Below are 27,335 nucleotides of genomic sequence, written 5' to 3' on the forward strand. Positions count from 1 at the left end.
TTATATTTCATGTCATTCACTGCAGTTTGCAACGTGCCTAACAAAATAAAAGTACATCATCACCAGCACAATTCAACATGGCCGAAAAGGAGCAGGAAGAGACCGAGCTTATTTAAACCCCGCCCCTTTTTCCAGTTACTGATCATTTCCTTAGTTGCTGTGTTGAACAAGGAGTACTTTTGTACAAAATAATGACAGAATTGTCTACAAATAATGACTTCATCAAATAAGAATGATATCAGACATTATTTGGAACAAAAACAACAATAAATGAATCGATACAGGATGAACGATATCAGACATCATTATGGCCACTAGAAAAATATTAACGCTTTCAGGACAAATAATAATACATACAAATAATAACACATGCTAGCATATGTGGGAATGTAACATGCTCGCATATATAACAATACCTTATATTTATATAACAAAGTATTTCATTCAGGATAAATATTTTCAGATTTTCATGAAATGGTTGCAAATGAATATATTTAGGATAATAATATCAGGCACAGTGATTCCCTTTTAACAACAATAAATTCATAAATCCAAGGTAAATCATACCAGATTTTAATCAAATAATAGTCAAATGGATAAATGATACCAGACACTGGTTTTCATGAAGTAATAGCAAATAAATTAATTTGGGATGAATGATATCAGACACTGGTTGTCATCAAATAAAAGGAAATTGAATACAATTAGGGATAATTAATGTCAGACACTGTTTTCTGTGAAATGCTTGCAAATGAAGAACATTAAGGAAAACTGATATCAGACACTGGTTTTCATTAAATTATAGCAAATGAATAATTCACAACAAATTATATCAGACACTGGTTTTCATGAAGTAAGAGCAAATGCATAAATTCAGGGCAAATTATATCAGTCACTGGTTTTCATCATATTAAAGGAAAATGAATAAAATGAGGGATAATTAATATCAGACACTCTTTTATGTGAGATACTTGCAAATGAAGAAAACAACTGATATCAAACACCGGTTTTCATTAAATTATAGCAAATAAATAAATTCACGACAAATGAATTTGTCAAATTATATGAAAATGAATACAATTAACAATAATTGATATCAGACACTGTTTTTTATTAAATCATTGCAAATGAAGAGAAAATGACAGCCGACTGTAGTTTTTATTAAATAATAGCAAATGAAAAAAATTAAGGACAACTGATATCAGACACTGGTTTTCATTAAATAATAGCAAAAGAACAAAGTCAGAACAAGTTATATCTGACACTGGTTTTTGTCAAATTATTTGAAAATGGATCAAATTAAGGATAATTGATATCATACAGTTTTTCATGAAGTAATAGCAAATGCATAAATTCAGGACAAATGATATCAGACACTGGTTTTCATCAAATAAAAGGAAAAGGAACACAATTAGGGGGAATTAATATTAGTCACTGTTTAATGTGAAATACGTGCAAATGAAGAAAATTAAGGAAAACTGATATCAGACACTTTTTTTATCAAATAAAAGGAAAAGGAATAAAATTAGGGATAATTAATGTTGGACACTGTTTTTTGTGAAATACTTGCAAATTTAAAAAAAATAGGGAAAACTGATATCAGACACTGGTTTTCATTAAATAATAGCAAATGGATAAATTCAGAACACATGATATCAGACACTGTTTTTTGTGAAATTATATGAAAATGGATCAAATTAAGGATAAATGATACCAGACACTGGTTTTCATGAAGTAATAGCGAATACATGAATTCAGGATGAATGATATCAGACACTGGTTTTCATCAAATAACAGAAAAATTAATACAATCTCGGATAATTGATATCAGACACTGTTTTTTTATGAAACACTCGCAAATAAATAAAATTAAGAAAAACTGATATTAGACACTGTTTTTTAGTAAATAAAAGGAAAATGAATAAAATTAGGGATAATTAATGTTAGACACTGCTTTTTTGTGAAATACTTGCAAATGAAAAAAAAAGGGAAATCTGATATCAAACATTGGTTTTCATTAAATAACAAATGGATAAATTTAGAACAAATTATATCAGACACTGTTTTTTGTCAAATTATATGAAAATGGATCAAATTAAGGATAAATGATACCAGATGCTGGTTTTCATGAAGTAATTGACATGAAAATACTGAAGGCTGTCATCGGCAGGTGTACCAAAGCAGTTAGGACTCCTGCTCCCCCAAAAGTTGGACATAAATACATTCAGGATTAATTATATCAGACACTGGTTTTCATCAAATAACAGAAAAATTAATACAATTTAGGATAATTGATATCAGAGAGTGTTTTTTTTAATGAAACACTTGCAAATGAAGAAAATTAAGGATAACTGATATCCGACTGTAGTTTTTATGAAAAAATAGCAAATTAAGAAAATTAAAGATACCTGATATCAGACACTGGTTTTCATTAAATATTAGTAAATTCATAAATTCAGTATGTTATTTCCGACACCAGTTTTCTCCAAATAGTAGGAAAATTAAGGATAATTGATATCAGACACTGTTTTTTGAAATGAAATGAAAGCAAATAAAGACAATTAAAGATAAATGATATCACACACTGGTTTTCATGAAATAAAAGTACAGTAAATGAATAAAAATAAAGATAAATTATGTCATAGACTGTGGTTGTCATTTTATAACAGCAAATAAATACATTCCGGATAAATGATATCAGACACTGGTTTTCATCAAATAAAAGGAACATGAATAAAATAGGTATAATTAATGTTAGACACTGTTTTTTGTGAAATACTTGCAAATGGAAAAAAAATAGGGAAAACTGATATCAGACACTGGTTTTCATTTAATAATAGCAAATGAATAAACTCAGAGCAAATGATATCAGACACGTTTTTTTGTCAAATTATATGAAAATAGATCAAATTAAGGATAAATGATACCAGATACTTGTTTTCATGAAGTAATAGCAAATAAATAAATTCAGGATGCATGATATCAGTGCAATTTACAATTTAGGATAATTGATATCAGACACTGTTTTTTTATGAAACACTTGCAAATGAAGGATATCATAGACTGTAGTTGTCATTTTATAACAACAAATAAATTAATTCCGGATGAATGATATCAGATACTGCAGTGGTCATTAATAATAATAAATAAATTCGTAACGGATATAGGACATAATAGTTCTCATTAAAAGAAAATAAATGAACACATTGTGATAATAATAAATGAATACATTCAGGATAAATGATATCAGGTATTGTGTTATTGAATGTTTTGTAGCACTTTGTTCATTTCAGCTGTGCAAGAGTGCGGTTGCTGAAATAGTTGGAATATTGTTGCATGTTTGTGAAAAGTGTGTAGTTGTTCTGCTAACAGTCCAGTTGACAACTTCAAACATAAACAAAAGAGCAAAGTTCAAATGAATGTTTTTGTCGCTGCTGTAGTCAAAGTTCATGAAGAGGAGAGGAATGAAGAGCGGCGCCCGAAGACCAATACAGGAAGTAGTCGTGGACTACTGAGCTTCTGATTGGACGGCGTGCCAGTGGGCGGTCTCTGCCGGCTCTCGGCTGCACATGTCCTTCCAGTGTTCTTGCTCCGCCTCCAAAACATGGCTGCCAATCAGCACGCGGCCCAGAATGCTGCTCTTGGTGTAGAGGCGACCCTGCACATGACATACTGTACTTACTGTACTTACAGTACTACTACTACTACTCACTGTATTGCACTATATACTGTACGTCTACTACCTGCATGACGATAAACTCCAGCAGCATCGGCAACTGAGCCACGTTGCCGGGCGGCAGGTCGAACAAGAAGGGAGCGTTCCAAACGGGATTCGAACCTGCGGCGCCTTTGGTCTCTTTGGTGCCGATCACTTTGCCACCGTGATGCAGATTGATGACCACGTAGTGATCTGACAAACCATGTACACCGCATGTAGTAGTAGTAGTCATTCTTCTAGTAGTACTAGTAGTAGTATTTATAGTGGTAATTGTAGTAGTTTTAATAGTACTAGTAGTCATTGTTGTGGTAGTAATAGTAGTAGTATTAATAGTAGTAATTGCAGTATTTTTAATAGTAGTAGTAGTAATAGTAGTAGTATTAATAATAGTAGTAGTAGTAGTACTAGTAATAGTTTTAATAGTACTAGTAGTCATTGTTGTGGTAGTAATAGTAGTAGTATTAATAGTAGTAATTGCAGTATTTTCAATAGTAGTAGTAGTAATAGTAGTAGTATTAATAATAGTAGTAGTAGTAGTACTAGTAATAGTTTTAATAGTACTAGTAGTCATTGTTGTAGTAGTAATAGTAGTACTAGCAACAGTAGTAGTATTAATAGTAGTAATTGTAGTAGTTTTAATAGTAGTAATAGTAATTGTTGTAGTAGTAATAGTAGTACTATTAATAGTAGTAATTGCAGTATTTTTAATAGTAGTAGTAGTAGTACTAGTAATAGTTTTAATAGTACTAGTAGTCATTGTAGTAGTAGTAATAGTAGTACTAGCAACAGTAGTAGTATTAATAGTAGTAATTGTAGTAGTTTTAATAGTAGTAATAGTAATTGTTGTAGTAGTAATAGTAGTACTATTAATAGTAGTAATTGCAGTATTTTTAATAGTAGTAGTAGTAGTAGTATTAATAGTAGTAGAGTAGTAGTACTAGTAATAGTTTTAATAGTACTAGTAGTCATTGTTGTAGTAGTAATAGTAGTACTAGCAACAGTAGTAGTATTAATAGTAGTAATTGTAGTAGTTTTAATAGTAGTAATAGTAATTGTTGTAGTAGTAATAGTAGTACTATTAATAATAGTAGTATTAATAGTAGTAATTGCAGTATTTTTAATAGTAGTAGTATTAGTAGTAGTACTAGTAATAGTTTTAATAGTACTAGTAGTCATTGTTGTAGTAGTAATAGTAGTACTAGCAACAGTAGTAGTATTAATAGTAGTAATTGTAGTAGTTTTAATAGTAGTAATAGTAATTGTTGTAGTAGTAATAGTAGTACTATTAAAAGTAGTAGTATTGATAGTAGTAATTGCAGTATTTTTAATAGTAGTAGTAGTATTAATAGTAGTAGTAGTAATAGTAGTAGTACTAGTAATAGTTTTAATAGTACTAGTAGTCATTGTTGTAATAGTAGTACTATTAATAGTAGTAATTGTAGTAGTTTTAATAGTAGTAATAGTCATTGTTATAGTAGTACTAGCAACAGTAGTAGTATTAATAGTAGTAATTGCAGTATTTTTAATAGTAGTAGTAGTAGTAGTACTGGTAATAGTAGTAGTATTAATAGTAGTAATTGTAGTAGTAGTAATTGTAGTAGTAAAAAAATAGTAGTAGTATTAATAGTAGTAATTGCAGTATTTTTAATAGTAGTAGTAGTAGTAATAGTAGTAGTATTAATAATAGTAATTGTAGTAGTATTAATAGTAGTAGTATTAATAGTAGTAATTGCAGTAGTTTTAATTGTAGTAGTAATAGTAGTACTAGTAATGGTAGTAGTGTTATTAGTAGTAATTGTACTGACAAAGCTTAACCTATTGTTACTATAACAATCTACAAGGTTAATATGGCTGGCTTCTCTTTCTTCCTCTCCATGTATCTGCTTTCTTTTGTATTTCTAGTTATCATTACGTATATGTATTGTTGCATCTGAACAACTGTATTGTTGATAATAGAGGTACATTATTGGTATTGTTTATTATCAATAGCGATATTTCTATTGGTGTTTGTATTGTTCCATTTGTAGTGTAATAATGCTCATTGTCATTTCTGTATTATTAATATTTATTTCACTAACTGCTTCTTTACTATCACTTTTACTATCATATTTGTACATGTCCTATTTGCTGATGTTGTTCTGTTGCTGTTATTGTTGTGTTTGCTGCTGTTGTTGTTTTTGTCTCTCTGTCTAATCCCCCTTTTCCCCCACAATTTCCCCCTCTGTCTTCCTTTTTTCCCCTCTTTCTATCCCCTCCTGCTCCGGCCCGGCTGCACCAAATGATAATATAAATACATTTAATAAAGTCAAATACAAATAAGGCAACAAGAGAAGTATCCTACACTTCTCTTTTGTAAAGTAAATCTGTACAGCCGATACGGGCATCTACATCAACTATATGATTTGCCTCAGAAGCTAGACAGGACAAAAAATAGTAATAAGTAGTACTAGTAATAGTAGTAGTATTACTAGTAGTAGTAGTAACAGTAGTAGTAGTAATAATAGTAGTAGTAGTATTATTACTAGTAGCCCCCCGCGACCCCAAAAAAGGGATAAGCGGTAGAAAATGGATGGATGGATTATGAATAGTAATGATTGTAATAGGAGTAGTAATTGGAGTAGTACTAATTGTAGTAGTAGTAATAGGACTAATTGTAGTAGTTTTATAATAAAAGTTGTAGTATTAGTAGTAGTAGTAGTAGTATGAATACTACTAATAGTAGAAGTAGTAGTAGTAACAGTACTATATAATAGTGGTAATTGTAGTAGTTTTAATAGTATTAGTATTTATTTTCATTTTTCAAGTTTAATTTTATTCAGATATTTAAACATTTGACAGATAAAGAGATTATTTTTTGGTAGTAGATGATTGTAGAAACAGTGATTGTATTGGGAGTAATAGTAGTAGTATTAATAGTAATAGTAGTATTAATAGTAGTGATTGTAGTAGTAGTAGTGATAGTAGTAATATTAATAGTAGTATTAATAGTAATAGTAGTGATTGTAGTAGTAGTAGTGATAGTAGTAATATTAATAGTAGTATTAGCAGTAATAGTAGTGAAAGTAGTAATACTAATATTAGTATTAGTAGTATTATTAGGACTACTAGTATTAATAGTAGTAGTATTAATAGTAGTATTAATAGTAATAGTAGAGATTGTTGCAGTAGTAGGAGTAGTAGTATTAATAGTAGTAATTGTATTAGTAGTGTCAATAGTAATAGTAGGGATTGTTGTAGTAGTAGTATTATTAATAGTAGTAATTGTATTAGTGTTATTATTAGGAATAACAGTAGTAATAGTAGTACTTTTAATAGTAACAGTACATCGTAATATTAGTATTAATTAGTATTAATAGTAGTAGTAGTAGAGTAATGTAATGTCCACTGCAGTGGACATTTGTGTTTGGTATAACAGAATTGTTGTAGTTATTGTTACTTAAATTATTTATTTGTATTTTATTATTACCATTATTATTATTATTATTTTTTACAAAATATTTTACTCCGATAAAGGAACCAGAGCAAAAACAAGTGTCAACTGCAGTGGACATTTGTGTTTTGCATAGCATAATTGTTGTTGTTATTGTTACTATCAATATTTATTGTATTTATTTATTTGCACAAAATATTGAAGTCTGATAAAAGAAACATAGCAAAAAAATGTTTGGGTAAAAAATTTGTAACTGGACGTTTGTGTTTAGCATAACATAATTGTTGTTGTTGTTATTGTTGTTGTTACTATTATTATTAATTTAATTTTATTATTATTATTATATAAATATATATTTTTTTTACAAAATATGTAAGTCTGCCTAGAGAAATATAGCAAAAAGTCATGTCCACTGCAGTGGACATTTGTGTTTGGTATAACAGAATTGTTGTAGTTATTGTTACTTAAATTATTTATTTGTATTTTATTACTATTATTATTATTATTATTATTATTATTATATATAAACATATATATATATTTTTTTTTACAAAATATGTTACTCCGATAAAGGAACCAGAGCAAAAACAAATGTCTACTGCAGTGGACATTTGTATTTTGCATAGCATAATTGTTGTTGTTATTGTTACTATCACTATTTATTTTATTTATTTATTTTTAATAAAAGAAATATAACAAACATGTATGTCTACTTCAGTACATGTTTAGCATAGCAGGAGTGTTGTTGTTATTATTACTATTTATTCTTTATTTTTTCTTCCCATAACAGATAAGGGAAATAGAGCAAAAATAAATGTTTGTGTTTATTGTTACTATCATTTATTTAATACTTTTTTTTATTTTTTATTTTTTTTTACAAAACATGTAAGTCGCCAAAGAAAACAGAGCAAAAAATAACGTCCACTGCAGTGGACGCGGGTTGTCAGGAAGATATCACTTACTTGATTGGATGAGCCAATAAGTCAAAAGCAAGGAGTCATTTTATTTGTTTGGACATATTCCTGGCAGCTGACCACGCCGAATTAATCTGACGCATTGAAACGAAACAAAACTGTCAACATTTGTTTTGTTGGCGCTCAGCGGCCGCGCCTCGCCATTTCTGCACCAGTGGAGCGAGGATGAAGGCGAGGATGAGGAGATAGCAAGCAGACCACACCACGGTGGTCCTGACACCGGACACTGATGTGGTTACGCAACACGGCTCTACTGCGGCGCGGCGGGAACAAGACGGCAATCATTTTCAGACACGTTGTGTCTTCTACGCGTTCACGTGGTGCCAAAAATAGGTAATCTCAGTCATTTGACCCGAATGTAAGACGACACCTGCCTCACACCAACATGTAAAATATCTCTGGACTGCCAATATTATTACAATATTTTGTTCACTAAATGTACAACAGCGACCAAAGAAGAAATGTCCTATACAGAGGACATTGGTTCTCTGGAGAATATAAGAAACGTCATCTTTTTTTAAGGCGGCGAGCAAATGTTGTCTTATATTAGTGTTAATAATACAGCATTACCATTATAAATGTTTAAAAAAAGCTGTCTCTCAACTTGGGATTTGATTATATATCTCAGATTTTAGGACATAAACTCATTCGTGCATTTTGAAAGCATTTTTTCATACGTAAATACTCACAGCCTAGATCTCGATGAAGGATAAATATTGCATTTGATTGAGCCGCATATAAGACAACTTTTTAACGAGAAAAAAAGACTAAATAAATCCCAACGATTAACACATCAGCCTTTTTCGCCTCATTTTCACGAAAACGTAATATATCGTCTTATATTTGCCTCGATATGGTATTACTTAAAATAAGCAAATAATAACAATTTGCTTGAAAAAGTTGTATTTTAATTTTTCTCATTTTTGTATTTGAAGTTACACATCTCAGATTTTAGGACATAAACTCATTAGTACATACTTTTTTTTTTTTATTTAGTAAAAAAAAAAACACAAAGGAAATACGATAATACTCACATCCTAGATCTCAGTGAATGAGAAATATTGCATCGGATTGAGCCGCATACAAGACAACAGTTCTCTTAAGATGAAAAAAGACCAAATAAATCCTAGCTATTAGCACATCAGCCTTTTTTTCCTGCATGATTTACACAGAAACATCTCTAAACACCAAATTTAAGATGTCATAATGTACCGTCTTATATTTGTCTTGAAATAAGCAAAAAATTAACAATATGCTTGAAAAAGTAGTTGTTTTTTTTACTTTTCCTCGTCTTCGTATTTGAAGTTATACATCTCAGATTTTAGGACATCAACTCATTAGTACATTCAGTTTTTTTTATACGTGTAAAATAAAGCCATATGTAAATATTACCGTCCTAGATCTCAATAAATGATAAATACTGCATTGGATTGAGCCGCATATAAGACAACAGTTTTTTTTAAAGACGAAAAAAGACCAAATAAATCCTAACTATTAGCACATCAGCCTTTTTTTCCTGCACGATTTACACAGAAACATCTCTAAACACCAAATATAAGACGTCATAATGTATTGTCTTATATTTTTCTCAATTTGATATTACTTAAAATAAGCCAAAAAATAACAATATGCTTGAAAAAGTAGGTTTTTTTTTTCTTTTTCTCGTCTTCGTATTTGAAGTTATACATCTCAGATTTGAAGACATCAACTCATTAGTACATTCAGTTTTTTTTATACGTGTAAAAAAACAGGAATAAAGTCATATGTAAATATTACTATCCTAGATCTCAATGAATAATAAATACTGCACTGGATCAAATAAATCCTATTGATTAGCACATCAGCCTTTTTTTCTTCATAACTTGCACAGAAATATCTCTAAAGACCAAATATAAGATATCATAATGTATCGTCTTATATTTTTCTCAATTTGATATGACTCAAAAAATAACAATAACCTTGAAAAAGTCAAATTTTTTACGTTTTGTTGTCTTCATATTTGGAGTTATATTACTCATATTTCTGTACATAGACTCATTAGTACAATCAATTTTTACATTAAAAAGAAAACAAAAGTTGAATGGAAATACTAACATCCCAGATCTCAAAGAATGACAAAAACTGTATTGGATTGACCCGCATATAAGACAACCCTGAATTTAATACAAATGCTATTTTAAGAGGAAATAAGACTAAAATGATCCTAACGAGTAGCACAGCAACCGTTTACTCCCTCATTTGCATAAAAACATCTCTAAACACCAAATATGAGATGTCGTAATGTATCGTCTTATATTTGTCTCAATGTTGGTATTACTTAAAATAACAAAAAATTACAATATGCTTGAAAAAGTCGTCGTTTTCTAAAGCTTTTTTTCGTTTTCGTATTTGAAGTAATACATCTCAGATTTTAGAACATAAACTCATTAGAACATTCTGGTTTTTTTATACATGTAAACAAATATTGCCATCCTAGATATGATAAATACTGCACTGGATTGAGCCGCAGATAAGACAACAGGTTTTTTTAAGACGAAAAAAGACCAAATAAATCCTATTGATTAGCACATCAGCCTTTTTTTTCTTCATAACTTGCACAGAAATATCTCTAAACACCAAATATAAGATATCGTAATGTATCGTCTTATATTTTTCTCAATTTGATATGACTCAAAATAAGCAAAAAATAACAATAAGCTTGAAAAAGTCAAATTTTTGTACGTTTTCTTGTCTTCATATTTGGAGTTATATTTCTCATATTTCTGTACATAGACTCATTAGTACAATCAATTTTTGCATTTTTACATTAAAAAGAAAACAAAAGTTGAATGGAAATACTCACATCCCAGATCTCAAAGAATGCCAAAAACTGTATTGGATTGGCCCGCATACAAGACAACCCTGAATTTAATACAAATGCTATTTTAAGAGGAAATAAGACCAAAATGGTCCTAACGAGTAGCACAGCATCCATTTTTCCCCTCATTTGCATGAAAACATCTCTAAACACCAAATATGAGACGTCGTTATGTATCGTCTTATATTTGTCTCAATGTTGGTATTACTTAAAATAAGAAAAAATTACAATATGCTTGAAAAAGTCGTAGTTTTTTAGAACTTTTTTTTGTTTTCGTATTTGAAGTAATACATCTCAGATTTTAGAACATAAACTCATTAGAACATTCAGTTTTTTTTATACATGTAAAAAAATATTAACATTCTAGATCTCAATGAATGACGAATACTGCATTGGATTGAGCCGCAGATAAGACAACAGTTTTTATTAAGACGAAAAAATACAAAATAAATCCTATTGATTAGCACATCAGCCTTTTTTTTCTTCATAACTTGCACAGCAATATCTCTAAACACCAAATATATAAGCTATCATAATGTATCGTCTTGTATTTTTCTCAATTTGAGATGACTCAAAATAAGCAAAAAATAACAATAAGCTTGAAAAAGTCAAATTTTTTACGTTTTCTTGTCTTCATATTTGGAGTTATATTTCTCATATTTCTGTACATAGACTCATTAGTACAATCAATTTTTGCATTTTTACATTAAAAAGAAAACAAAAGTTGAATGGAAATACTCACATCCCAGATCTCAAAGAATGACCAAAACTGTATTGGATTGGCCCGCATATAAGACAACCCTGAATATAATACAAATGCTATTTTAAGAGGAAATAAGACTAAAATGATCCTAACGAGTAGCACAGCATCCATTTTCTCCCTCATTTGCATGAAAACATCTCTAAACACCAAATATGAGACGTCGTTATGTATCGACTTATATTTGTCTCGATGTTGGTATTACTTAAAATAAGAAAAAATTACAATATGCTTGAAAAAGTCGTAGTTTTTTAAAACTTTTTTTCGTTTTCGTATTTGAAGTAATACATCTCAGATTTTAGAACATAAACTCATTAAAACATTCAGTTTTTTTTATACATGTAAAAAAATATTAACATCCTAGATCTCAATGAGTGACGAATACTGCATTGGATTGAGCCGCATATAAGACAACAGCTTTTTTAAGACAAAAAAAGACCAAATAAATCCTATTGATTAGCACATCAGCCTTTTTTTTCTTCATAACTTGCACAGAAATATCTCTAAACACCAAATATAAGCTATCATAATGTATCGTCTTATATTTTTCTCAATTTGATATGACTCAAAATAAGCAAAAATTAACAATAAGCTTGAAAAAGTCAAATTTTTTACGTTTTCTTGTCTTCATATTTGGAGTTATATTTCTCATATTTCTGTACATAGACTCATTAGTACAATCCATTTTTGCATTTTTACATTAAAAAGAAAACAAAAGTTAAATGGAAATACTCACATCCCAGATCTCAAAGAATGACAAAAACTGTATTGGATTGGCCCGCATATAAGACAACCCTGAATATAATACAAATGCTATATTAAGAGGAAATAAGACTAAAATGATCCTAACGAGTAGCACAGCATCCATTTTCTCCGTCATTTGCATGAAAACATCTCTAAACACCAAATATGAGACGTCGTTATGTATCGACTTATATTTGTCTCGATTACTTAAAATAAGAAAAAATTACAATATGCTTGAAAAAGTCGTCGTTTTTTAAAACTTTTTTTCGTTTTCGTATTTGAAGTAATACATCTCAGATTTTAGAACATAAACTCATTAGAACATTCAGTTTTTTTTTATACATCTAAAAAAATATTAACATCCTAGATCTCAATGAGTGACGAATACTGCATTGGATTGAGCCGCATATAAGACAACAGCTTTTTTAAGAGAAAAAAAGACCAAATAAATCCTAACGATTAGCACATCAGCCTTTTTTTCTCCCTCATTTGCACCAACACATCTCTAAACACCAAATATAAGATGACATAATGTATTGTCTTATATGTGTCTCAATTTGGTATTACTTAGAATAAGCAAAAAATAACAATATGCTTGAAAAAGTCCTATTTAACTTTTTCTTGATATTTGGAGTTATATTTCTCAGGTTTTTGTACATAGACTCATTAGTACAATCAGTTTTTCAAAATATATTTTGTGTTCTTGTGATGTGTGTCATGTACCTGGAGCTCCGGGGATGCGGGTCAGCTTGGCCAGGCTCCGGGCCTTGCGTACCATCACCTTGATGCGGCGTGCCAGCGACTGGTACTGAAGCAGCACCAGGAGCTGGCCCAAAGGTCGCCATGGCGACGGCGTGCAGAGCGACGCCTTCCTGCCCGACGACGTGTCCTGCGAGCTCACGCTCTGAGGAGGAAGAACAGGGAACACATTTTGTGAGTTGACGTAAGCTGCGAGTCATGTGACCATCACTTCCTGGATGGATGGATGGATTCTTGCGCCGCGTCGTTTGCGTCGCCCACACACTCACGGTTGACAAGGCCGCAATAACGGCATGGGCGCGTCAAGCACGTCGTCGCTCGACGTGTCGGAGCACATCCGTCAAAGTGATGGCGACATGATTGGGACACTTGCGTCGATTGCACCAACAGGAAGTGTCCATAAATATAAGATGTGATTATTAAATGTAACACATGACACTTAGTATGTGAATAATGTGCGCTTCTTGGTAAGACTCCGCCATTTTTGTTCATTTTAGAGGTCAAAGGTCACGGATGCTTCCGTGCAACGGCTATTCTACTGGCAGAATTTGGTTAAAAGCTTTTGTGACCAAAATTTGTTGCATTTGGTGTCCAAATGACGTTTGTGTTTAGTATTGTTGTAGTTATTGTTACTTACATTATTTATTTTATTATTATTATTATTCTTATTCTTTTTTTTACAAAATATGTTACTCCAATAAAAAGAACCACAGCAAAAACAAGTGTCAACTGCAGTGGACATTTGTGTTTTGCATAGCATAATTGTTGTTGTTATTGTTACTATCAATATTTATTGTATTTATTTATTTGTACAAAATATTTAACTAAAATAAATTGTTGTAATTATTGTTACTTAAATTATGTGTTTTTATTATTATTATTATTATTATTATTTTATTATTATAATCATTATTATTATTATTATTATTTTTTACAAAATATGTTACTCCGATAAAGGAACCAGAGCAAAAACAAGTGTCAACTGCATAATTGTTGTTGTTATTGTTACTATCAATATTTATTGTATTTATTTATTTGTACAAAATATTTAAGTAAAATAAATTGTTGTAATTATTGTAACTTAAATTATGTGTTTTTTATTATTATTATTATTATTATTATTATTAATATTATTATTATTATTATTATTATTATTATTATTATTGTTATAATAATAATAATAATTATTTTTAAAATATGTTACTCCGATAAAGGAACCAGAGCAAAAACAAGTGTCAACTGCATAATTGTTGTTGTTATTGTTACTATCAATATTTATTGTATTTATTTATTTGTACAAAATATTTAAGTAAAATAAATTGTTGTAATTATTGTTACTTAAATTATGTGGTTTATTATTATTATTATTATTTTTTAATTTTTTTATTTTTTTATTTTTTATTATTATAATCATTATTATTATTATTATTATTTTTTACAAAATATGTTACTCCGATAAAGGAACCCGAGCAAAAACTAGTGTCAACTGCATAATTGTTGTTGTTATTGTTACTATCAATATTTATTGTATTTATTTATTTGTACAAAATATTTAAGTAAAATAAATTGTTGTAATTATTGTTACTTAAATTATGTGGTTTATTATTATTATTATTATTATTATTATTATTATTATTATTATTATTATTATAATTATTATTATTATTCTTTTTTACAAAATATGTTACTCCGATAAAGGAACCAGAGCAAAAACAAGTGTCAACTGCATAATTGTTGTTGTTATTGTTACTATCAATATTTATTGTATTTATTGATTTGTACAAAATATTTAAGTAAAATAAATTGTTGTAATTATTGTAACTTAAATTATGTAGTTTTTTATTATTATTATTATTATTATTATTATTATTATAATAATAATTATTATTATTATTATTCTTTTTTACAAAATATGTTACTCCGATAAAGGAACCAGAGCAAAAACAAGTGTCAACTGCATAATTGTTGTTGTTATTGTTACTATCAATATTTATTGTATGTATTTATTTGTACATAATATTTAAGTCTGATAAAAGAAATACAGCAAAAAAAAAAAGTCTACTTCAGTACATGTTTAGCATAACAGGACTGCTGTTGTCTGTTATCGTTACTATCATATATTACATTTTTTTGGGAAAATTCGTAACTGATAAAAGACAACAACAACAAAAAAGTGCACTGCAGTGGACGTTTGTGTTCAACATAACAGAATTGTTGTTTTGTTACTATTGTTATTTATTTTATTATTATTTTTATTTTTTTTACAAAATACATAAGTCTGCCTAAGGAAATATAGCAAACATTAAAGTCCACTGCAGTGGACGTTTGTTTTTAGTACAACCGAATTGTTGTAGTTATTTTAACTTAAATTATGTGTTTTTATTGTATTATTATTATTATTATTATTTTTTGCAAAATATGTTACTCCGATAAAGGAACCAGAGAAAAAACAAGTGTCAACTGCATAATTGTTGTTGTTATTGTTACTATCAATATTAATTGTATTTATTTATTTGTACATAATATTTAAGTCTGATAAAAGAAATATAGCAACAAAAAAAATGTCTACTACAGTACATGTTTAGCATAACAGGACTGCTGTTGTTTGTTATCGTTACTATCATTTATTAAATTTTTTGAGGAAAATTCGTAACTGATAAAGGACAAAAAAAAAAGTGCACTGCAGTGGACGTTGTGTTCAGCATAACAGAATTGTTGTTTTGTTACTATTGTTATTTATTTTATTATTATTATTATTATTATTATTTTTACAAAATACGTAAGTCTGCCAAAGGAAATATAGCAAAAATTAAAGTCCACTGCAGTGGACGCTTGTTTTTAGTACAACAGAATTGTTGTAGTTATTTTAACTTAAATTATGTGTTTTTATTGTATTATTATTATTATTATCATTATTATTATTATTATTATTATTATTATTATTTTTTTTTTTACAAAATATGTTACTCCGATAAAAGAACCCGAGCAAAAACAAGTGTCAACTGCATAATTGTTGATGTTATTTTTACTATCAATATTTATTGTATTTATTTATTTGTACAAAATATTTAAGTCTGATAAAAGAAATATAGCAACAAAAAAAACAACGTCTACTTCAGTACATGTTTAGCATAACAGGACTGCTGTTGTTGTTATCGTTACTATGATATATTAAATTTTTTGGGGAAAATTCGTAACTGATAAAGGACAAAAAAAAAAAAGTGCACTGCAGTGGACGTTGTGTTCAGCACAACAGAATTGTTGTTTTGCTACTATTATATTTTTTTTTTGCATTATTATTATTAGTATTATTATTATTTACAAAATACATGAGTCTGCCAAAGGAAATATAGCAAAAATTAAAATCCACTGCAGTGGACGTTTGTTTTTAGTATAACAGAATTGTTGTAGTTATTTTAACTTAAATTATGTGTTTTTATTTTATTATTATTATTATTATTATTCTTTTTTACAAAATATGTTACTCCGATAAAGGAACCCGAGCAAAAACAAGTGTCAACTGCATAATTGTTGTTGTTATTGTTACTATCAATATTTATTGTATTTATTTATTTGTACACAATATTTAAGTCTGATAAAAGAAATATAGGAAAAAAACAACAACGTCTACTTCAGTACATGTTTAGCATAACAGGACTGCTGTTGTTTTTGTTATCGTTACTATGATTTATTTAATTTTTGGGGGGAAATTTGTAACTGATAAAGGACAACAACAAAAAAGTCCACTGCAGTGGACGTTTGTATTTAGCATAACAGAATTGTTGTTTTGTTACTATTATTATTTATTTTATTATTATCATTATTATTATTATTTTTTTACAAAATATATAAGTCTGCCAAAGGAAATATAGCTAAAAGTAAAGTCCACTGCAGTGGACGTTTGTTTTTAGTATATAACAGAATTGTTGTAGTTAGTGTAACTTAAATTATTTGTTTTTATTTTACTATTATTATTATTATATTTTTTTTTTTTGACAAAATATGTTACTCCGATAAAGGAACCAGAGCGTTTTTGCAGTGGGTCCCTAAAAACAGCAGAGTAATTCTGTCTAATAGAGGATATTTACTGGCAATTTTACATCAGATTCCTAAAAACAGCAGAACGAAGAGGATCTTTGACAGGGGTTTTTGCAGTAGGTCCTTAAAAAGCAGGACATGCGTGAAAAGACAGACGTTACCTTCTTGAGTTTGGTTTTTGGTGGGCTGAGCTGGCGGGTGCAGGTCTCTGTGGTGTCGGGTTTCCAGTCCAGGTGCTGACAGGGCAGCTCCAGCGCCCCCAGCGCCACCTCTCTCAGGCCGGAGAAGTCGCGGCCGTAGACGTCCAGTCTCAGCGTGCACCCCCGCAGCTCGTCCACAGAGCCCACTTGCAGGACCAAGCTCTGGCTCTGCATCTCCGGGTTGAGGCTGCTGCGTCGAGACACCACCCGCTGAGGCCCGGGGCAGACGGGCGGAAGGCTGGCCCGCACCGACACCCTGCTGCTGCGCCTCCGCCCGGCCCCCGACAGTCCCAGGATGTTGACCACCAGGGTGCCGGATGCCGAGTAGAGCAGGGAGAAGTGCAGCAAGCGGGCGGCCTTGGCGGGGACGGAGGACGCCGTGGAGCCGTACTGTGATGGCGAGGGCGCCTCCTGCTGCGTGGTCGCCAGAGTTTCCCCGCTCACGGTGCTGCGCCGACCCCTGGTCCAGCGGGATTTGGGGACCAGCTTAGTGAGGGACGGCAAAGACGCCCTGCTGGGACTGGAGCTGCCCCGGGACACGGATGGAAAAACCGGAGAGCTGAGGCGGCGCAGCGGGGACAAACTCTCGGGGGAGAGACTGACCGACCTGGTGGGGCTGGGGTCAAAGGGCAGATCGCTGAGGTCGTCCTCAGACGGGGAGGAGCTGCTTTTAGAGGACGTGAAGTCCAGCACGTCCCCGTCCAGCTCTTCGTACTGCTGCCTGACGGGCCGGGTGCACAACGCCGGGGTCAAGGTCACGGTGACCCGCTCGCCGGGACGAGGGAAGGCGCCGGACGCCTCCGCGTCCTCCGTGGGCGGGGCCTTCTTCCGGCGGCAGCAGAGAAGGACGGCGAGCACCAGGCAGTAGCAGACCACGGCCAGGAGCACGGCCAGCAGGACCTGCAGGTGGACTGGACACCGGCAGACTTGATTACGCAACATTAATCATCTTAACGAGCTCACGCAGGAAACAGCCTCGCATTCATCAAGCTTCAGACGCCAACGCATCAAATTTCCTGCCGGTGCCAAACTTTTGTGTGATTTGATTTAGACAACTGCTGACTCGAGTCGTAAACATCCAGCTTGCACTCTGGAAACCTGGCTTTTGTCACCCACCTTTAAACCGACTCCTATCCAAAGTAACACTAAGTAACAGTTGTGCAGTGTACTTTATCTTATCTTATCTTTATCTTGTCTTATCGTTAGTACAAGTGCATCAGAGAGTGCTTGTTAAAGGTCCAGACGCGTGCCAAGCAAGACTCAAAAATCGCAGCATAAAAGCTATCCTAACAAACTGTTATGTACACACGCATTATTTCTTGTTAGCGCTTGTTTTCTAGCATGAGTACAAGACCAGGGGGCACCCAGGGGGAGATGGGAGGTGTCCTGGCTGGTCCACCAGAAGGAGATGCGGGGTCACCATGGCAACCACTGTATTACCAAAAAAGTTGATACTTTTAGTCGTATAGGGGATCTTTTACCAGTGCTTTTGCAGTAGGGACTTAAAAACAGCAGAGTGCTTCTGTCAAGTAAAGGATCTTTGACTAGCGTTTAGCAGTACAGCAGTTCTTTAATAGCCGGAGAGAGCTCATGTCCTGTGGAGGATCTTTGAGATTTTGCAGTGGGTCCTTAAAATAGCAGGATGCTTCTGTCATATAAAATATCTTTGACTTGTATTTTTGCAGTGGGTCCTTAAAAACAGCAAGATGCTTCTGTCATATAAAAGATCTTTGACTTGTGTTTTTGCAGTGGGTTCTTAAAAACAGCAGGATGCTTCTGTCATATAAAATATCTTTGACTTGTGTTTTTGCAGTGGGTTCTTAAAAACAGCAGGATGCTTCTGTCATATAAAATATCTGTGACTTGTGTTTTTGCAGTGGGTTCTTAAAAACAGAAGAACTCTTCTGTCATATAAAAAATCTTTCACTTGTGTTTTTGCAGTGGGTCCTTAAAAACAGCAGGATGCTTCTGTCATATAAAATATCTTTGACTTGTGTTTTTGCAGTGGGTCCTTAAAAACAGCAGAATGCTTCTGTCATATAAAATATCTTTGACTTGTGTTTTTGCAGTGGGTCCTTAAAAACAGCAGAATGCTTCTGTCATATAAAATATCTTTGACTTGTGTTTTTGCAGTGGGTTCTTAAAAACAGCAGGATGCTTCTGTCATATAAAATATCTTTGACTTGTGTTTTTGCAGTGGGTCCTTAAAAACAGCAGAATGCTTCTGTCATATAAAATATCTTTGACTTGTGTTTTTGCAGTGGGTCCTTAAAAACAGCAGAATGCTTCTGTCATATAAAATATCTTTGACTTGTGTTTTTGCAGTGGGTTCTTAAAAACAGCAGGATGCTTCTGTCATATAAAATATCTTTGACTTTTGTTTTCGCAGTGGGTTCTTAAAAACAGAAGAACTCTTCTGTCATATAAAAAATCTTTGACTTGTGTTTTTGCAGTGGGTCCTTAAAAACAGCAGGATGCTTCTGTCATATTAAATATCTTTGACTTGTGTTTTTGCAGTGGGTCCTTAAAAACAGCAGGATGCTTCATGTCATATAAAAGATCTTTGACTTGTGTTTTTGCAGTGGGTCCTTAAAAACTGCAGGATGCTTCTGTCATATAAAAGATCTTTGACTTGTGTTTTCGCAGTGGGTCCTTAAAAACAGCAGGATGCTTCCGTCATATAAAAGATCTTTGACTTGTGTTTTCGCAGTGGGTCCTTAAAAACAGCAGGATGCTTCTGTCATATAAAATATCTTTGACTTGTGTTTTTGCAGTGGGTCCTTAAAAACAGCAGAATGCTTCTGTCATATAAAATATCTTTGACTTGTGCTTTTGCAGTGGGTCCTTAAAAACAGCAGAATGCTTCTGTCATATAAAATATCTTTGACTTGTGTTTTCGCAGTGGGTCCTTAAAAACAGCAGAATGCTTCTGTCATATAAAATATCTTTGACTTGTGTTTTTGCAGTGGGTCCTTAAAAACAGCAGGATGCTTCTGTCATATAAAATATCTTTGACTTGTGTTTTCGCAGTGGGTCCTTAAAAACAGCAGGATGCTTCTGTCATATAAAATATCTTTGACTTGTGTTTTTGCAGTGGGTCCTTAAAAACAGCAGGATGCTTCTGTCATATAAAAGATCTTTGACTTGTGTTTTTGCAGTGGGTCCTTAAAAACAGCAGGATGCTTCTGTCATATAAAAGATCTTTGACTTGTGTTTTTGCAGTGGGTCCTTAAAAATAGCAGGATGCTTCTGTCATATAAAAGATCTTTGACTTGTGTTTTTGCAGTGGGTCCTTAAAAACAGCAGGATGCTTCTGTCATATAAAAGATCTTTGACTTGTGTTTTTGCAGTGGGTCCTTAAAAATAGCAGGATGCTTCTGTCATATAAAATATCTTTGACTTGTGTTTTTGCAGTGGGTCCTTAAAAACAGCAGGATGCTTCTGTCATATAAAATATCTTTGACTTGTGTTTTTGCAGTGGGTCCTTAAAAACTGCAGGATGCTTCTGTCATATAAAAGATCTTTGACTTGTGTTTTTGCAGTGGGTCCTTAAAAACAGCAGGATGCTTCTGTCATATAAAATATCTTTGACTTGTGTTTTCGCAGTGGGTCCTTAAAAACAGCAGGATGCTTCTGTCATATAAAATATCTTTGACTTGTGTTTTTGCAGTGGGTCCTTAAAAACAGCAGGATGCTTCTGTCATATAAAAGATCTTTGACTTGTGTTTTTGCAGTGGGTCCTTAAAAACAGCAGGATGCTTCTGTCATATAAAAGATCTTTGACTTGTGTTTTTGCAGTGGGTCCTTAAAAATAGCAGGATGCTTCTGTCATATAAAATATCTTTGACTTGTGTTTTTGCAGTGGGTCCTTAAAAACAGCAGGATGCTTCTGTCATATGAAATATCTTTGACTTGTGTTTTTGCAGTGGGTCCTTAAAAACAGCAGGATGCTTCTGTCATATGAAATATCTTTGACTTGTGTTTTTGCAGTGGGTCCTTAAAAACAGCAGGATGCTTCTGTCATATAAAAGATCTTTGACTTGTGTTTTTGCAGTGGGTTCTTAAAAACAGCAAGATGCTTCATGTCATATAAAAGATCTTTGACTTGTGTTTTTGCAGTGGGCTCTTAAAAACAGCAGGATGCTTCATGTCATATAAAAGATCTTTGACTTGTGTTTTTGCAGTGGGCTCTTAAAATAGCAGGATGCTTCATGTCATATAAAAGATCTTTGATTTGTGTTTTTGCAGTGGGCTCTTAAAAACAGCAGGATGCTTCATGTCATATAAAAGATCTTTGACTTGTGTTTTTGCAGTGGGCTCTTAAAATAGCAGGATGCTTCATGTCATATAAAAGATCTTTGACTTGTGTTTTTGCAGTGGGCTCTTAAAAACAGCAGGATGCTTCATGTCATATAAAATATCTTTGACTTGTGTTTTCGCAGTGGGTCCTTAAAAACAGCAGGATGCTTCTGTCATATAAAAGATCTTTGACTTGTGTTTTTGCAGTGGGTCCTTAAAAACAGCAGGATGCTTCTGTCATATAAAAGATCTTTGACTTGTGTTTTTGCAGTGGGTCCTTAAAAACAGCAGAATGCTTCTGTCATATAAAATATCTTTGACTTGTGTTTTTGCAGTGGGTTCTTAAAAACAGCAGGATGCTTCTGTCATATAAAATATCTTTGACTTGTGTTTTTGCAGTGGGTCCTTAAAAACAGCAGGATGCTTCTGTCATATAAAATATCTTTGACTTGTGTTTTCGCAGTGGGTCCTTAAAAACAGCAGAATGCTTCTGTTATATAAAAGATCTTTGACTTGTGTTTTTGCAGTGGGTCCTTAAAAACTGCAGAATGCTTCTGTCATATTAAATATCTTTGACTTGTGTTTTTGCAGTGGGTCCTTAAAAACAGCAGGATGCTTCTGTCATATAAAATATCTTTGACTTGTGTTTTTGCAGTGGGTCCTTAAAAACAGCAGGATGCTTCTGTTATATAAAAGATCTTTGACTTGTGTTTTTGCAGTGGGTCCTTAAAAATAGTAGGATGCTTCTGGCATATAAAAGCTCTTTGACTTGTACTTTTGCAGTGGGTCCTTAAAAACAGAAGAACGCTTCTGTCATATAAAATATCTTTGACTTGTGTTTTTGCAGTGGGTCCTTAAAAACAGCAGGATGCTTCTGTTACTTAGAGCATTTTTGATGATCTCTTATTTAATGGCAAATTCATGAAAACTGCATAGCTCTCCTCTCGTGTAGGATCTTGGCCTGTCCTTTAAAAAAAAAGCACAGCGCTCCCGTCATTTGGAGGATCTTGGACTAATGTTTTTGCAGTAGATCCTAAAAACCTGCAGAACATTCCGTCATGTATTGGGTGTTTGATTAGTGTTCTTTCAGTAGTTTACTAAAAACAGCAGAAGGATCTTTGACTGGTGTTTTTACAGTAAGTCCCAGCAGGAAGGTCCTGTCATATAGAGAATATTTGACTAGTGTTTTACAGCATTTCCTAAAAACAGCAAGAGGGTTCTGTTATATAGAAGATCTTTGGCTAGTGTTTTTACAGTAGTTCCCAAACACATTAGAAGGGTCTTCTTACAGTATATAGAGGATCTTTGACTAGTGTTTTTAGACTAGGTTCTGAAAACAGCAGGAGGGTCCTGTTAGATAGAGGATCTTTGAGTAGTGTTTTTTGACTATTTCCTAAAAACAGCAAGAGGGTCCTGTCATATAGACGATCTTGAACTTAAGTTTTTTTGCAGTAGGTCCTTAACAACAGCAGGAGGGTCTTGTTATAATGAGGATCTTTGATTAGTGTTTTTAGAGTAGTTTCTAAAAACATCAGATGGGCACTGTTATATAGAGGATCTTGAACTTAAGTGCTTTGCAGCAGATCCTTAAAACAGAAAAAGGCTCCTCTTATAGAGAGGATCTTTGAGTTGTGTTTTTAGACTAGTTTCTAAAAACAGCCAGGGGGTCCTGTCATACAGAAGATCTTTGACTAGTGTTTTTAGACCAGGTTCTAAACACTGGAGTAGGGTCCTGATACATAGATGATTTTTGACTAAAGTTTTTAGACTAGTTCCAAAAACAGCAAGAGGGTCCTGTTAGAAAGAGGATCTTTGACTAATGTTTTTACAGTAGTTCCGAAAAACAACAGGAGGGTCCTGTTATATAAAAGATCTTTGAGTAGTGTTTTTGACTGGTTCCTAAAAACAGGAAGAAGGTCATAGAGAGGATCTTGGACTTAAGTTTTTTTTGCAGTAGGTCCTTAATAACAGCAGGATGGTGTTGTTATAACGAGGATCTTTGACTAGTGTTTTTAGACTAGTGTCTAAAAACATCAGATGGGTCCTGTCATATAGAGGATCTTGGACTTAAGTGTGTTTAGACTAGGTTATAAAAACAGCAGGAGGGTCGTCTTATATAGGGGATATTTTACTAGTGTTTTTAGACTAGGTTCTAAAAAGAGCAGGAGGGTCCTGTCATATAGAGGATCTTGGACTTATTTTTATTTTTTTTACAGTAGGTCCTTAACGACAGCAGAAGGGGCTTATTATGATGATCTTTGGCGAGCGTTTTTAGACTAGTTTCTAAAAGCATTACATGTTATATAGAGGATCTTGAACTTAAGTGTTTTTCAGTATGTCCTTAAAACAGCAGGAGGGTCCTGTTACAATGAGGATCTTTGACTAGTGTTTTTAGACTAGATTCTAAAAAGAGCAGGAGGGTCCTGTCATATAGAGGATCTTATTTTTTTTGCAGTAGGTCCTTAACGACAGCAGAAGGGTCTAGTTATGAGGATCTTTGACGAGCGTTTTTAGACTAGTTTCTAAAAGCATTAGATGTTACCTTTTATATAGAGGATCTTGAACTTAAGTGTTTTTCAGTATGTCCTTAAAACAGCTGGAGGGTCCTGTTACAATGAGGATCTTTGACTAGTGTTTTTACAGTAGTTCCGAAAAACAACAGGAGGGTCCTGTTATATAAAAGATCTTTGAGTAGTGTTTTTGACTGGTTCCTAAAAACAGGAAGAAGGTCATAGAGAGGATCTTGGACTTACGTTTTTTTTGCAGTAGGTCCTTAATAACAGCAGGATGGTGTTGTTATAACGAGGATCTTTGACTAGTGTTTTTAGACTAGTGTCTAAAAACATCAGATGGGTCCTGTCATATAGAGGATCTTGGACTTAAGTGTGTTTAGACTAGGTTCTAAAAACAGCAGGAGGGTCCTCTTATATAGAGGATCTTTGACTAGTGTTTTTAGACTAGGTTCTAAAAAGAGCAGGAGGGTCCTGTCATATAGAGGATCTTGGACTTATTTTTATTTTTTTTACAGTAGGTCCTTAACGACAGCAGAAGGGGCTTGTTATGATGATCTTTGGCGAGCGTTTTTAGACTAGTTTCTAAAAGCATTACATGTTATATAGAGGATCTTGAACTTAAGTGTTTTTCAGTATGTCCTTAAAACAGCAGGAGGGTCCTGTTACAATGAGGATCTTTGACTAGTGTTTTTAGACTAGGTTCTAAAAAGAGCAGGAGGGTCCTGTCATATAGAGGATCTTATTTTTTTTTGCGGTAGGTCCTTAACGACAGCAGAAGGGTCTTGTTATGAGGATCTTTGACGAGCGTTTTTAGACTAGTTTCTAAAAGCATTAGATGTTACCTTTTATATAGAGGATCTTGAACTTAAGTGTTTTTCAGTATGTCCTTAAAACAGCTGGAGGGTCCTGTTACAATGAGGATCTTTGACTAGTGTTTTTAGACTAGTTTCTAAAAATAGCAGGGGGGGTGGGGGGGTTTATATTTTACAGGATATTTTACTAGTGTTTTTACAGTAAATCCTTAAAAACAGCAACGTTCTTATCAAATACAGGCTCTTTGACTTGCATTTTTGCTGTCGAGCTTTCAAAGCAGGAAATATCTTATGTTGTATACAGGATCTTTGACCAGCGTTTCAGCAAAACAATAAAACTCTTCTGTCCGTTAGACGAGCTTGGACCAGTGTTTTCGCGGCAGATCCTTAAAAACCGCAGCGCACTCCTGTCACGGAGAGGATCTTTGACGTGGCCACATATTTTCAAGCATGAGTAAAGACCCGTAGGACAGGTGTCCTGGCTGGTCCAGCAATATTTGGACCGCTGACAGAAGGTGATGCGGGGTCACCATGGCAACCACAGAGACACTATATCCTCTCCATGACAAGCAAGTGAAGCATTGGCATGATTAAGAAGACACTATTATTACTTATTGTAGCTTTATTTAAATATTATTCCTGTTTCCAGAGTTTGGATGGAATTTTATTTATTTGTACTCCATTTGGGACACAAGCAAAGTGTTCTAGCAGCACAAAGCATGCCCGTCATGCAATGATGACCCGAGGAACAAGTCAAGAAAGCAGAACATTCAATATTTGTGTTGGCTCAAAAAACAAAACGGTGCAGAAAAAATGTCCGAAAGAGACGAGTCCTTACCTGCCAGGACGTACTGCGACATGTCGGCGGTGGGCTTCTTTGCAGCGCGAGGAGTCAGAGTGAGCGCACCATGCTCACTAGTGCGCACGCAGCGGCTCACTGAGCGTTTACTCCCCGCACCGACGTGCATCAAGTCAGCATCCACACTTCCTGTCTGCGACCATGTGTCTTCGTCTCTTCACTCATTCCCAAACATCTTCACATGACTCATCTCTCCGCTTGTGCAGGTGTGCCGAGTGAGTGTCGATGAAGGGTTAAAGTCAAGAGCATCCTGGGATGGCACTGTGCAGGTACATGCATTTTGTTTATGCTCCTAAAAACAGCACAGCACTCCTGTCACTTAGCGGATCTTTGACTCCCGCTTTGGGTGTGGGTCCTTAAAAACAGCAGATTATTCCTGTCTTATAGAGGATCTTTGGCTTACGTTTTTGCCGTAGGTCCTTAAAAACAGCAGAGTATTCCTGTCTTATAGAGGATCTTTGGCTTACGTTTTTGCCGTAGGTCCTTAAAAACAGCAGAGTATTCCTGTCTTATAGAGGATCTTTGGCTTATGATTTTTTTGCCGTAGGTCCTTAAAAACAGCAGACTGCTGTCAAAATAAGGATCTTTGACTTGGGTTTTTGCAGTTGTCAAAAATGGCACAGTTTGCACATGCTGTCTTATAAATGATCTTTGACAGGTCTTTTGAAAGTCGGTCCTTAAAAACAACATAGCAATCCTGACACATAGAGAATCTTTGACTGTGGTTTTTGGTAAATGGGTAATACTTGTATTGCTCAAAGTGCTTTGGCACTATTTCCACATTCACCCATTCACACACTGGTGGCGGGAGGTGCCATGCAAGGCGCTAACCACGACCCATCAGGAGCAAGGGTGAAGTGTCTTGCTCAAGGACACAACGGACGTGACTAGGGTGGTAGAAGCCGGGGATCGAACCAGGAACCCTCAGGTTGCTGGTATGGCCACTCTCTCAACGGTCGTCTTTCCCATAGGTCCTTAAAAACAGCAGAGTTCCTTTTTTTATAGAGGATCTTTGGTTGGAGTTTTTCCAGAGTTCCTTAAAAACAGCAGAGTTTGTGTCCTATAGAGGATCTTTGACTGGGGGTTTATATATATGTTTTGCTGTAGGTTCTTACTATACAACATTGTGCTCCTGTCGCAGGGCCGTCCCGTGGCATAGGCCGTATAGGCAAATGCTAAGGGTGCCGTCCATCAGGGGGCGCCACGCCAGTGCCACAAATGTTGGAGAAAAAAAAAAAAAAGTTGGTACTATTATTTTTAAATACAAGAAATAATCCCACTTTAATTAAAATACAAAGTAAAGCCTATTTAATAGAAATATTATTTGCTACAACATTACACCCCCCCCCCTCCCCCCGCACACTGCGCCCCC

General features: G+C 33.6%; 1 protein-coding gene across 1 annotated transcript; it reads right to left on the minus strand.

Moving 5' to 3' along the window:
* Positions 1-2,883: 2,883 nt before the first annotated feature.
* LOC133662692 (synaptotagmin-4) lies at positions 2,884-25,974 on the minus strand. The gene is made up of 5 exons (XM_062066817.1): positions 25,943-25,974; positions 17,442-18,391; positions 13,207-13,387; positions 3,744-3,910; positions 2,884-3,658 (listed from the first exon to the last, which is right to left on the minus strand). Exons 1-5 carry the CDS (start codon positions 25,962-25,964, stop codon positions 3,509-3,511), a joined length of 1,470 nt encoding a protein of 489 aa, XP_061922801.1. The 5' UTR covers positions 25,965-25,974; the 3' UTR covers positions 2,884-3,508.
* Between the last annotated feature and the right edge of the window lie 1,361 nt (positions 25,975-27,335).

This window comes from Entelurus aequoreus, linkage group LG02 (assembly GCF_033978785.1).
Source record: "Entelurus aequoreus isolate RoL-2023_Sb linkage group LG02, RoL_Eaeq_v1.1, whole genome shotgun sequence".
In the NCBI taxonomy this organism is placed as follows: Eukaryota; Metazoa; Chordata; class Actinopteri; order Syngnathiformes; family Syngnathidae; genus Entelurus; species Entelurus aequoreus.

What these genes read in the sequence shown, in the direction of transcription:
- LOC133662692 (XM_062066817.1), bottom strand. Translation starts at nt 25,964, where the DNA reads ATGTCGCAGTACGTCCTGGCAG. An exon ending in CCGCATCCCCGGAGCTCCAG is followed by an intron (nt 3,911 to 13,206) that starts GTACATGACACA and finishes ATGGTTTGTCAG; the next exon opens with ATCACTACGTGGTCATCAAT. An exon ending in TGGAGTTTATCGTCATGCAG is followed by an intron (nt 3,659 to 3,743) that starts GTAGTAGACGTA and finishes TGTCATGTGCAG; the next exon opens with GGTCGCCTCTACACCAAGAG.